Below are 14,326 nucleotides of genomic sequence, written 5' to 3' on the forward strand. Positions count from 1 at the left end.
TCTATAATCAAAATTGAACAAAATGAAAAATTGAGTAAGATGTGATGTATTTGATCCAACATGATACAAAAAGGACTGATCTATTTTATAATTCAATTTTGTTAATCTGTGTAGTCTTATTTTAACCAACAGTAAACATTCTAAGGAAAATGTATTCACATAAAAGGCCAAACTTTCATATGGTATGAAATCTAATCAGGAATAGGAAAGGTTTCACTTTTTTTTTTTTTTTTTCTTTTGAGTATCAGTCTCTAACTTTTGAATTAAAGAGTTTCAATTACAGGGTTTCATCAGGTTGAAAAGCAGGTGGTCAACAGGCCAGAAGCTACTTGTAATTACAGCAGTGAGTTAATCAATGAAGTAACAATTCTGCTTCCAGGTATAATAAAATGAGATCAAGGCTCACTCAAGTATGCTACCATTTAAGTATAGCTGGAGATCCATTAACTTGGATTGCTTCACATTTCAAACCTGCATCTTTAAAAGTTAGCAACTCAAGCAGCTCTCTGACAGCTGTTGCCTAAACCATAGGAAGAGTATTTTGTTTGGTTTTGAGTAAGAACTTGAATTGTATAAAGATGGAGATGGAAATACAATGAAACCTGGTATGAATATTAACTGAGACAACTTTCAAGAACCGTTTTGTTATGGGCTTTGGTTTTTGCTTTCAAAATTTATTTAAATGCGGAGACAGTTTTACCGGCGCTTGTATCTTTATACATTTAAAGACCAGGAAAAATAACCAAACTCATGGATTGCAGATTGTGAAAGGGAGCAACATTGAATGTTTCAGTGTTTAAAACTCCATGATGGGGTATTGTAATTATTTTTAAGAGAAAGAAAACAAATTGGTGTAATATTGAAATTATAGAGGATATTCAGTATTTGGAATCCTAAACTGGATTCCAAATAGATATTGTATGATGCAAAATAAATAGGATATTATAAAATATATGATAAAATTGGAGAAACAGGAAAATATATACATGAGTGTGCACAAACACGCATGTGTAAAATCTCAAGACATTTATTAAGAACCAGCACAATGTCTGATTCATGTGATGAATGTTAAGTATTCAGTAAATAAATGTTGAGGAAATATATGAATGAAAAATAAATATAATTATTTATCAATTACTTACAGTGATAACATTAAAAATAATCATATGTCAAAGATTAAGTATATGGTATTTCTACATATACATTTTGCAGTGTTAGCAACAATTTCCTGATATTTTAAATCCTATGTATTTCATGGAAAATCATAGATTATTTTTAATAATATTTTGAAAGTGAAAATATTCAATATCAATACTTTTTAAAGAATGGTTTTCTTCTTTTTGAAAGCATAAGAAAATTAAGTGAGTGCTTTTTAAAATGAGAGAAATAAATTGGAAACTATTCAATATTTAACAAGCTTCAGATTGCAAACTGTTAAAGTACAGAGACTGTTTTAGGGAACTCATTGAATGACTGTTCCTTCCAGTAATTCATCATCCAATTGTTTTTTTTTTTAAACACCAATTCATAAACAGACTTTATGAAAGACAACTTGGAAGCATTGTTATTTCCCAGAGTAAAACTCATTGTTTTCGTTTTGTTTCCCTTTCAATATCAGAGCAATGACTAGGAATTATATATATACATATATATATGTATATACATATATCTATACAAATACACATATATGTATATATATACACATATATACATATACATATATATGCATATATATACATATATATACATATGTATGCATATATATGTATATGTATGCATATATATATGTTTCCCTTTTAATATCAGGGCAACTACAAGAATTATATATATATACATATACATATATATGTATATGTATATGTATATATATGCATATGTATATATGTATATTTATATGAAATATATATATATATATATATATATATATATATATATATGACCCCACCACACACACAAAAAGAAATAAGTAAAATATTTCCTGTTTAATATCAGGTCCTAAAATAAAAATTAACAAAGTATAAAGCAAAGTATATTTTCCAACAATACAGCTCACATTATTCAGGGCATAATCAATTTGCTTATTGAATTTTTTATTAAAAAAAATGGAAAGAGGTCATCAAAATGGCGACATGAGGTGAGCCTCTGTAAAGCTCCCCTGGAATTTACAACTAATCGAACAACAATAACTCCACAAAGGACTCCCTGCACAGCAGACAGGCAAGACGAAAAGGCCTACTATTGAATTCACCTAAAGGTGGGCAAATCTCGCGAGCGGGGGAGGAGGGAAGGGAGAAGTGCGGAGACAGAGCCGTGCGGGCACAGGACACAGACCAAGCTCAGTGCTCCGAGCTTGCTGTATCCCTCAACTACTGCAGCTGCGGGAGAGGGAAGAACTCATACTGCTAGGGCTCCGCTTGTGGCCCACAGGGCTGAGAGGACAGCATATAACACAGCTGAACCCAATGCTCACGGCAGAGACCTGGAAGAAAAGACTGAGGGAAGAAGGCCGAAAACAGTGGTTTAAGCCCTCACTGCGGAGCAGAGAACAGAAGACTTAGGTGCTGAGACTAGCCACCCCCTCCCTACCCTCCCAGAGCTCGCCCCGCCCCCACCTGCCCAATGCTTGAAGCAGAACAGTAGCAGTGTCAGATCAAAGGAACAGAATATTTGCTGTTCTGAGAACTGTGGCAGAAATAGATTCTCAGTCCAACTAGTTCTGGCAAAGGGGAGGGAGCTGTGGAAGCAGGACAGGCTGCAGTGGTGGTTGTCGCCATTGCTATGGGCCACCTCTCACAACTCACCCCGCCCCTGGCCCCACCTATCTTGCCGGATCCCTGCAGGAGGAAACAGAACTGCTGAAACATACGGGCTCTGAATCTGGTGCAGCAAGAGCTTTGGAACTTCAAAAGCTTTCCCCATAGCCACACGGACACTGCGCCTTGTGACCCAGGCAAACTATTAACAGAGGAGAAGCCCGTCTCCCTGGGAATCCTCCCATTGTGTGAGAAGCTGGAATCGTGCAGAGAAAACATAGCACTACCGTGTGAAAGACAAAAAAAGGTTGCAGTCGGAGCGAAAATAAGACATTCTACCAACATGTACTAGAAAACAAAAGAAAGACCTCTTCCTATCATCCTGTTGCAGAAGCCACTCCTGTAGATGTCTAGGAAGAGAAATAATAAATCAGTAATTGCCATGAATAACCAAGGCAACAAGATGAGGGTAAGGGGGATAAAATATATGGTGATGGAAGGAGAACTGACTCTGGGTGTGAACACACAATGGAATTTATAGATGATGTAATACAGAATTGTACACCTGAAATGTATGTAATTTTACTAACAATTGTCACCCCAATAAATTTAAAAAAAAAATGTGAAAAAAAATAATGATCTCTAGAAACAGTAATGAGGTTTTGGCAAAAAGTGGTCTGTGCCCCTTCTTGAGTAAGTCCACACTCCACCACTCCCTGCCTGGAGCTCTCAAACTCCTAGGTCACTAATCACCCATCCTAACTGTCCAGAGATCAGCTACCAGAAGACTTGGGACAGCCTCTATGCCCTGGAGTCTGAGAAATTAATCATTTAGAGTGACCATCCACAGAGAACTCTGGGAAGTTAGCTAACCCCAGCCTACTTGCAGTACAGAAGTTGGTCCCACAGCTCCAGCTTGCTGTGACCCTGTTTCTGGTTCAAACCCCTGTGTAGCCAGGCCTGGTGGCCTTTTCTTTTCTGGAACTCTAAGTGACAAAAGCTTATTGCTTTCATCTGTGTCATTGTATTATGTTCCGCCTTTTGATGGATTTTTAAATCTTGTACAAAAATAAGCTACCTAAAACACTTATCTAAGCATCTATAAAACGTCTCTAAATATATTTATAGACTTTATCAAAAACCTTCACATTTATTTACAAGCACGAATCATAAGAAGTTCAGTTCTCAAAAAGCAATTAATATAATTTAATGGACAGAAACTTATTTTTTGTAAGTTTACGGCCTTTTATAGTACACAACAATTTTAACTGTAAATGTTTTAAATTGTTAGATATCTATCAGAAGAACTTTCAGAAAACGGTAGAAATGATGTAGCTTGGAACAAAGTCCCTCTGTTACCTTGTAAAGGGACATGCCTCCCTAAGTCATTAACTGCTTCTTATTCCTGCCCAGTGATACCTTTTTCTCCTGTCTCAGTTCACTACTTTTAAGGCAATTATTTGTTTTCATAGACGAAAAATTCCATGAATTTAGTGTTGACGTCTATTTTATTCACTGCTATATTCTTGATGCCTGTCACAGTGTCAGCTGTGCACACTCAGTCAGTATTTGTGGAATAAAGAAATATTATTGGTTCTGAAAAAAAAATATTCTGTTGGTTAAACTGTGTCACTCAGTGCTGAAGACTAAGGGTCCACATACACTTAGAGATATACAAACATGTAGTTCTTGTCCCCTTAATGATATTTCTTGATTTAGTAAGATGACAATGCATATTGGATGAGGCTATATTAGAAACAACTTTGCATATTCTCTATTCTCTCTTTGATGCACTCCATGAAAAACTGATTCTATCAGCTGAAAACATCCTCCCCCCACCCTCACCTTTGGATATATTAACAAGAACAGAAAAACTTATTAATGGTTCTGGAAAAGTAAAGATTAAGAGTTGGCCTCAAGATATATTATTCATCAAATTTGTGATTAACTGCTTTATTTCCATTGATGTCTAGAAAAGAGTGAATATATTTAACAGAGAAGTTAAATAATTCATTTATTAATTCACAAAGTATTGTTAGGCAGAGATTTGCTGTTAAGGAAGCTTTTGGTTTAATGTTTGTGAAATCAGCATGTTCAATTATAATTACATAATGTTGGTCATTAAGGGGAAGATATCTGTAATAATGTCTTAGAACGTTTTCAACCTCAAAATTTTTATTACCAATTAATATTATTCATAGATCATCACTATTTCTTAGGACTATGAGGAATCAGAAGATCGATAAGTGGTGTGGTTTTTTTTTGTTCGTTTATTTGTTTATTTATTTTCACCAATTGATTTTAAATCTAGTTGGGGAAAAAACAACAATGAAAACAGATACTCATGAATGTACAGAAACTCCCCCGAAAGACAAAAAAAAAAAAATGTCATTAAGGTAAGAGCTTAGGGAGCTCAATTAGGAAATTTGCTATTTGTCAGTAAGGGAGGATCTGTGGAAACCTTCCAGGTACATACCTTTATGAGATGTGAATACACATAGTTTCGGAAGTTTCTGTGGCATGTGGGAAACAAGTTGACCCTTGAAAGAGTCAGTAATTAAATGAAAATAGGCCAGGTGAAAAGCATCTTCTAAGCTTGTAAACCTAATGTGAGAGGATGAATTGGTTTGAGCAAAATGTGTTAGCTTTGTGGATATAGAGTCACTGAGCACACGGAAGCAAACTTAAAAGGGAGAAATTGGTTTGAACTTTTAAAATGTGGGCAGATTGTGGAGGGAAAAAAAACAAAAAAAAAACGCCCATAGAGAAGTTTAAATTAAACATCCTAGGAAGATAGTAATCATTGGATGAGATTTATGAGAGAAATACTTTTTAAGTAACAGACATGTGTTTAAACAAAATAAAACTGTTTGCTTTAGACGGAATTGGGATACAAGTCAGATGGGAAAGAATTTTAAGGTTAACCTAAAAGATAGATTTTAGATTGAAAAAATGACTAAAATTTGATTTTTTATAAAAGAGTATATTTGAGACGTATTTTTTCACATCCAATGTCCGTTCTGATGTTGCCTGTTTTGTGATCTCAGGTATTTGCTATCAACCATTGCCTATCTCAGCAGGTATGTTTTCACACGCAAGAAAGAGCCAGATTTGTATTAAAACAAGTAGATGATAATATGAAACCCCCACAACTATTGGGTACTAGAAAATGTTAGTAGTGCTAACTTGCGTTTTAGCAAATACCTATATTTCAATTGTTTAGTTATTTTTATCATTTACTAGAAAATTTGCTGGTATGTTTTCTGCATTTTCTTCTGCACTTTGATGACTCTCTGCTTTTGAGAATGCTTTATGCCTCAGGCATTCTTACCTAACCACTTAACCTCATTCATAAAATCAATTCTTAATTTCCAAGCTATCACTTATCACTCGACTGTTTAATCAAGGGAGAAAAACAACAACAACAAAACTTTTTCCTTGACTATTTGACTATTGTTATTATTCCGTAAAGGGCTGGCTTCCTGTACATAATAAGAAAAAGAGTTTATGTTTGAAATCATGGTTAAAATGCATGTTCTAGGTTGTCTGCTTGTAAAAAGAGAGGGGGAGAGAGAGATGGAGAGAGAGAAGGAGAGAGAGAATTATTTATGATGGCTTTTTACCCCTGAACATTAAACTACATGTGATCTAATTGACAACTTAGCTATAGTTTTATATATTACAAGTCTCAGAAATAAGTTAAGCTTAGAAGGAACGAAATACTGTCTTTGAATGCAAATGGTTTCTTTATGTACTTCAATTTCACAATACTTCCCACAGACCAGGTGTGCTGTTATTCATATACTGTAGTTAAAATATTCTTTAAAATGATTATTTATTTTTTTAAAATGTAAAATTATCTTTATATGAGTCCATATATTAAACAACAAATATTAACATGGGAAACAATATTTTATATAGTCATTTAGAGTATGTATTTTTAATATGTCTTTCAATTTGTTTTCATGGAGTTGTAGCATTTACATATTCTCAACATTTCACATAATTTTTTTTATTTCTCATAAATATGAGCTTTTTGTTAAGAATTAGGACTTAAATTAGTAATAATACATTTGGTATAGAAAGAGTTGATCAGAAATGATACATTGTAGTCCATATTATTTACCCACATCTGTCTGTCTATGTATATATCTATTTACTTACTTATTTTTCTGCCTATTTTTCTGGATGTAAACAAAGACTTAAGGAAGAAAATGCATAATTTTTGCCTCCACAAGAAATTTGATTCCTTGTATGTTATTCTTAAAAGGATGGGGGAAAATATCTTTGAATTATTTAACACTATACTTTTCATGAACAAATGAGACCACCAGTGCACTTTTCCTCTAGGAGGTAATTTCAAACGAAAATTCTAATCACTTTCTTTTCTTATTTTCTCTGTCTCTTATTCTCTGCAGATGGGCCTCTGGGTCCACGTGGATTAGCTGAAGCTACAGAGATGTGCACTCAAGAGTGCTTGGTTTTGGGTCACTCGGATAATTGCTGGATGCCTCCAGGCTTGGGTCCATATCAACACCCTAAATCCCCTCTTTCAACCTTTGCACCCCAGAAAGAATGGGTCAAGAAGGACAAGCTTGTGAATGGGCACACTCTGACCAGAGCCTGGAAAGAAGATAGCAACAGGAACCAGTTCAATGACCGTAAGCAGTATGGCACCAATGAAGGCCATTTCAACAATGGCAGCCACATGACAGACATTCCTCTGGCCAATCTGAAGTCGTACAAGCAAGCAGGAGGTGCTATTGAGAGTCCGAAGGAGCACCAACTCTAAAAAAACAAAAAACAAAAACAAAAAAACGCTGTATGGGAACTAATAACTTTAATCTAAATAGACATGCTAATACTGTGTGTGTCAGAGCTTTATGTATTCGGTAGATCTCTACAACTATGCCCCTTATAGCAGGGATATTCATAACTTTGTGTTAGCACTATGGAGGATACAATGTTTTACAACATAAGAGAAAAGATAGTTCTACTAGCCATGTGATCTTGTTTACTAGAATTGATTATTCTTCAGAGGTCTCTCCATTGTGAAAATACCTTTTTTTTTCTTTTTTCTTTGTTTTTTATTTTTAAATAGTGTTTTAGTTTGACCCTGGACTGCTGCTATGAATAATAGAATATGCATTTGGAGAGTAAGAAAGTCCCGTGGATTAGAGTGACTGACAAACATATCCAGTTAGAAAATTGTGCTCTTTTTGTCACCGATTTGTGTTGGGACTACTATACTTGACATTATACTTCAAACGAAACTTAAAAAGATGAGCATTAAACCTATTGTGCTGTTAACAACATTAGTGGACACTTGTAAGTCAGTGTTAAAGTATTTGTAAATAGAAGCAAGTTATTATTAACAACTTTTGTGTACTTATAACGTTCACCTAAAAAATGTTGTAGCATAATTCTGTGTTTTATGGTTGCTTCCTTTCTTTGCTTTTTTTCGTTTACTTGCCTCTTTGTCTTTATTTTGTTGTTTCTTTTTAGTGAGGTGTTCTGCGTTAGCATTCTGTCTTGACACACATTGTTCAAAGGATCTCAAATATTTGCGTTTAAAAACAGGTTCTGGAATCTTTCTTCTTTTATTATAGCTTATAATGCTGGGATTCTGTGTAAAATAAAGAAAATGTGAAACTTTATATAAAAAAAGGACTTCTGCAAAAGCTTGGAAATTCAGAACCGATTTTCTTGACATCCTTATTTTCAAAGTAGGCAAAAGCAAATCACTTAATTAGTAGCATTAAGTGAGAGAGTAATGGGAAAGTGTTATCCTTCAGAAGGTGATATAATATCATGTACTTGTCAATCATGAAAAACTAATGTATCAAAATTACATATATTAAAGAAAAAATTACTATTCAAAAATAGTTTCAATTGGGCAAATGTGTGTCTACAACTTTGTTGAAATGGCAGTTTGTGTTGATCCTCATATACAATAATGTTGTTGTAACACAAGTGTTAGACCATAGCCACAAAATATTTAATGTGTTGTGCCTTCATGATGTAACAGAACATTCTCCAGGTAGGGTAGTTGGGGAAAAAAGGGATAAATCTCTAATTATTGCTGTTTAACTGTTTGTTATCATAGTTGGTCAATGCCTGGCAGGTACCAGCATCTCGTCACTTAGGTCAAGCCAACAGAGTGACAACTAATGTTAATAAGATCTCAGTTGCACGTGCAAAACAAATCCAAATTCGAACATTCTTAGGAGGTTTTTGTTAAGGCATGACAGATGATTTAAACAAATAAATAGCATGCAAAAAAAAAATGTCTTTATTGAAAGAAGTGAAAGTTATCTTAATGCCACAGTTCAACATCAGTTTAAAAGTTAAAAAAATAAAAAGTAAAAAAAAAAAAAAGGTTTGCTAATCTGATAGTTAATTTGTTCTTACCAAAAATGAAATTACTTTGTAAATAGCAGTTCACATTTTTTCACAGCATAATGGAAAATAATGGGTAGGGGTGCATTGCTTATCGCAGTACATTTTTGTCGGTTTGTGAGGGGTGTTTGATGACTTCGACAGAATAAATATCTAAACAATTATCCTTGTTACTGCTTTGCCAGTTCTACGTTATTTACAATTATTCAGCTCTTGCAATAAATGTTCTGAATTCCTGATTGTAATGTGTTAATTCTTGGTCAACATCCGAAGTGATGATTTCTACTCTAATTTTTGGATAAATATATGTTGATAAAACTTAACTTTTAATTAGAAATGAAGGAAGACTTGTTAGGGATTTAATACCTATGTTCTGAAAATATGGCTACACGTTAGAGTAAAATTCCCCTAATGGTCTAGTAAATCATTTACTAGGGAAATTCATGGAGAAGACTGGTTCACTTTCTCAGAAAGATTCATGCAAGTTTCATCAAAGTGAAATTCCAAGTCAGAAACTAGGCAGGTAGAACTGGTTAGTTAGTAAGATTATCTCCTTGACTCTTAGTGTCTTCAATAAGATTTCATAAAACAAACTCTCACATATTTCACTGTTGGTTATGGCAGGAAAGGACCATTTTGGGATTAAGGGCTTGAGACAAAGGCCCAAACTTCATCTATATGTTCTTTCAGATTAGGAAAATAGGCACAGAAAGCTGTCAAGACTCACTCATACATATGCCATTTGTATTCACCATGGAGCGACTGGATCAGTTGTGTTGTAGGCTAAATAAGCAGGCTGGTTCTTCCTCTAGAGCTTTTAAAGAGTTCAGAAATAAGACTCAGGAGATAGAGACGTGGAGGTAAAGATACGTGCTTGGAACAGCGGCTGTACATGATACCGTGACTTTCACCTCTGAATAAGCCAGATTTATCCATTATTCTGATGTGTACCTATAGCACCATTACCCTGTCCTTCACAGGAACCTGCCCCAGGACACAAAGAACGAAATAATCTTAAAAAGAGGTCATTCTGGAAAACACAAACAAATCAACAACAACAACAACAAAATGCATGCCTATACAGTTCCTTTCTCCATTTTTATTTTTTTTTAGCAATCAGATAAGTCATTCGCCTCTGCCTTGAAGAATAAAGGATGAGAAAAACTAAAATAATTCATCTCATATTTTTTTCCTTTGAACAAAGAGTGGAATAGAAATAGCTGCTCTTGTCAAGGCATTCAGTTATATGCTCTGTGAAAATTTAGGATTGATAACATCACAAACCGTACTGAAGAATTCACTGATCACATAAATAAAATAATGCATTTATAATGACTATTTCTTAAATATCATCATTGTTTAGACATTGAAAATCACGAACCGTCATTTATCTGGAAATCCTGGGAAAGCACACCTATGTGAAATGTATTTAAAAAATGACTTTTTTTAGAGGGATTATCAAATATCACAGTGATATACACTAACCTGTTTTCTAAAACAGGTATAAATAAACTTTATAAAGTTGACTATGACCAATTTGAATGAGCATTTCTACACATACACTAACATAAAATATACATTTACACAATGGTCATTCATTAATAGACAACGGAGTACTCATTTTGTTGCTCTGATGCTATTCAGCAAATCTCATTCAGCATGGAGTGGTGCTCCCAACCCCCCATCATTCCTTAGCTAACACTAGAAATGCAGCTGAGGCCCAGAAGCCATTCTAGTATTTATTAAACTCCCTTGGATAGGTGCCAGGAATGGCTAATTATTAGTAGTGAGGAGTTTTGGCAGCAAGGGATGAAAGGAATGCCTTGTCAGTTTCAATTCTAATATGAATGCCAGTGTGTTACTTCTTAAGAGGGCAAACCAAACTAGGAAAAGGAGGAGCGGTGTTGCCAACCTAAAAATGCTTCATTGTTCTGCTTTGTTTTAAACAGAGCTGATCTTCTCTCCCTAAAGGAAACTCCTTCATTGGTTCTTTTGAAAGAGATTGCTTTCAAATTCTCTCTGTGTTCTTAAAGGCACAGTGATTCCATAATGAATTCTCTATATACTGTTTTCCTCTTTCACAACTACTAGTATACATTTTAGTAGATATCAATCAGGATTTTCACTGTTGAAAAAGAGTAAAATTATTCTCTTAGTGACTATCACTATGATATTTCGTTCACATTAGTTCATTCATAGTATAAATTTTAAACTGTGGTATGTGGTCACGGCTTTTATAGGTTATTGTTTCTTGATACTTCATGACTTGAGGTTACTGCACAAGCTTCCCTCCCCTCTGCTGAATTCACCCCAGTGCTGTCCACCTCACCACAGACATGCTACTTGGAGGCCATCAGCCTAAGGAAAATGCTGAACTTATAGCAGCTATCATTTTAAACTCCTTCTTTCTTCCACAGACAAGTTTTAGATTCCACCCCCCCGCCCCCGAAAAACAGATAATACAGAAAAATAAAACTGACAGAAAAATTTCAGACAAACAAACAAAAAAAACAGGAAATTGGGTCAAAGGGAATATGTGTGTCTGTATTTTATATGTATTCATAAATTCATGTCACTGATTCTATATTTTCCAAGAATGGTCATATTTTGTCTTTTGGATTATTGGGAACAAAAGAGAAAAACAAACAAACAAACAAAAAAGCAAACGAAGAGAAACACTCCGTTTACCAGTAAATTAAATAAAATAGGTTTTTAAATTTCAGTGGATCACATTCTATCTTTGAGATTTTATTGAAAGTCTGATAACAAATGGACCATTAAAAATGTTTAAATAGGCTTATTTTTTCAAAGTTTTGCTTTGTTTTGAGTAATAGTTTGTGTAAATCATGAATCTTGCTTACAAGTTCTACCCTTTGCAAAACATCATAATGATAGCATCTATGCTGGTCCTCACACCGCTCATCACCGGGTTTTCCATCACCGTCTAATTTTCCTCTTTGCACTATGGAAAAGACTGCTTTTCCTAGAAAAGTCTAGTTTCAAGATGAGAAAATAATTCACTCAACTGCCAGAGACAGGAGAACCATAATCCCTTAATATCCAGCTTCAAAATGTGTCCTCATTCTCTACCCTCACCCCCTTTTTAAAGGAATTCTTAATAAAATTCTGTTCAAGATCTAAAGGACCCCTGTCCCTGCAAATGACAGAGTTATGAGATATTGTTAAAATCTTTACTGCCTAGTGTACGTGGGTTGGGTGGACTTTAGTTAACTTTCATAATATGACAACTGATGTAGAGTCGTTTTAAAATTATTTACCTTTGGCTGAGATTGTCTCAAAAAATAGTACAAATAATCCGAGCTTAAATCAGGCCCAGAGATATTCAGACTAGCTCACCTGGAGGCCTCCCATATACATCATGGACAAGAGTATAGTTTCATGGCGAAATCTACCTAAATGCACAATTGTCAGACCAAAACTCAAATATGTGGGAAACTTATTTTCTGTCCTTTGTGTTTCTACAGCATATTAATACCCTCTAGTGAGTTTTTTCTTATGCATTAATTAATAATTATAATTATACTTATATATCACTTACTCTGTATTCAGCACAGTTCTAAGGATTTATATGCATAAACACTTAATTTTCTCATGTACTTTTTTTTTAGGTATGTGCTGTTTGCATCACCATATTATACAAGAGGTAACTGCGATGCAGGGTGTTTAAATGAACCTACTCTAGATCCTAGAAGGAGCAAGAACAGTGCCAAACCACTGGTCCAACTGTGGAGGCTGGGCTCTTAACCACTATGCAAAATATGACCGCCTGTGAAAGGATCAAGCACTGTTTCAGTCTCAGACTGAATAATAAGTTGCCCTTTAAAACTCACACACACACACACACACACACACACACACACACACACACACAGAGATACAACAGCAATAAAATGATTTGTTAACTTGTTCTGAAATAAATATGCCCCTTCCACATAGAGTTTGGTTTACCCAGTGGGTAACATATTTATATATTGATTTGAATATTTTATTTATTAAATGTGTGTGGGACAGAGTCCCAGAGAGCAGTTTCCAGGCTCTCGACCTCACATGGAAAGGTGCTGACTCGGGTAGTAGATAGCAATCAGCTGTGACTAGTTGGTCATCAGCTATTACCCGTTAGCCACTAGCCACTGATATAACAGATGTGGCTAAGTTAGCAACAGCGGATTGCAGTTAGCAAGTGAGGTTGGTTGGCAGAGAAGTGGACGTCAGGTTGCGGATCCTGTGGTTCTTGCTTCCTGTGTCTCCAACCCAGCCACCAGCGAGAATACAGTGGTATGACTCCCCTATCTGTGGCTCCGTGGGTGTTCCTTTTTTCGCTTCACCATGTCCTGTGTTCTTGTGCAGGGAGCAGGACTAGAGACCCTGCATGACAATGTGTAACAATTGTGCCATTTAGCCTTGCGTTGGGACAAAATAACAAAGTGACACACAAGTTGAGAGTGAATGCAGCCTAAACTGCTTTGCTGGGAAATCTAGCTAAAGTCCTTGCTGCTAAATAAAGTCGCTGAATTCTGTTTAGGTGCTGTAGGTGTATTTATTCACAGCTCATACCTGTTCGCTTTTAGCATTTGCCTCTGTTCCCTATCTTGGAAAATCAGGTGAGGAACAAAGTGAGCTGCATGTTAGGCTTCCACTGCCACTAATCAAGGCAGTTAAGTGAGGCCAAAAACAGTCTGATAATTAATTTCAGCAAGCCTGTTTTCTTCCCGTTAGGGAAATGCAGCTCCCTTTGACATCAAGGGGGGGTTTGTGCTCACGTGGAGAGGAGAAGGGAATCCCTGCGTGTCATGGAGAAAGCTATATGTTAAGCGTCAAAGCAAAAGTGCCCTCTCTTCCTGCATCACCGATTTTAATCAACTGTTCTTACTTCTACATTGCCTTAGGGTCCCAATGGAGAAGTACCTCTTAATTTGACAAACAAGAATTCCATACGACAGATATGAAATAAATGAGTGTGCTTATAATGTTAAGGTCATTCCATGTAGTAGTACTTTGTTAGTCCCCCCTTTTCCCCATGGAAAGGCCTGCCATAGAGTTTAAATGTCACCTCCCTGTAGTTCCCAATCTTACAGTGCCCTCTTTAATACCATAGTGCAATAACAAATGACATAAAGTATTAACTATACACAATCAGTTAATAGTAGTTTAGT

General features: G+C 35.4%; 1 protein-coding gene across 7 annotated transcripts in view; it reads left to right on the forward strand.

Moving 5' to 3' along the window:
• PCDH9 (protocadherin 9) overlaps positions 1–14,326 on the forward strand; it is a 918,924-nt gene that overhangs the window by 863,272 nt on the left and 41,326 nt on the right. For 6 of the 7 annotated variants that reach the window (XM_074329354.2, XM_019712377.3, XM_074329353.2 and 3 more), the window contains one exon: positions 7,172–9,391. The exons of the other annotated variant lie outside the window; for it this stretch is intronic. In XM_074329354.2, coding sequence (XP_074185455.1) covers positions 7,172–7,545 — 374 coding nt within the window. In that variant the 3' untranslated portion in view covers positions 7,546–9,391. Of the gene's footprint in view, positions 1–7,171; positions 9,392–14,326 lie in introns of those variants that run through there. 7 annotated transcript variants of the gene reach the window in all.

Source organism: Rhinolophus sinicus, chromosome 16, assembly GCF_057876585.1.
Source record: "Rhinolophus sinicus isolate RSI-liver-muscle chromosome 16, RSI-T2T, whole genome shotgun sequence".
In the NCBI taxonomy this organism is placed as follows: Eukaryota; Metazoa; Chordata; class Mammalia; order Chiroptera; family Rhinolophidae; genus Rhinolophus; species Rhinolophus sinicus.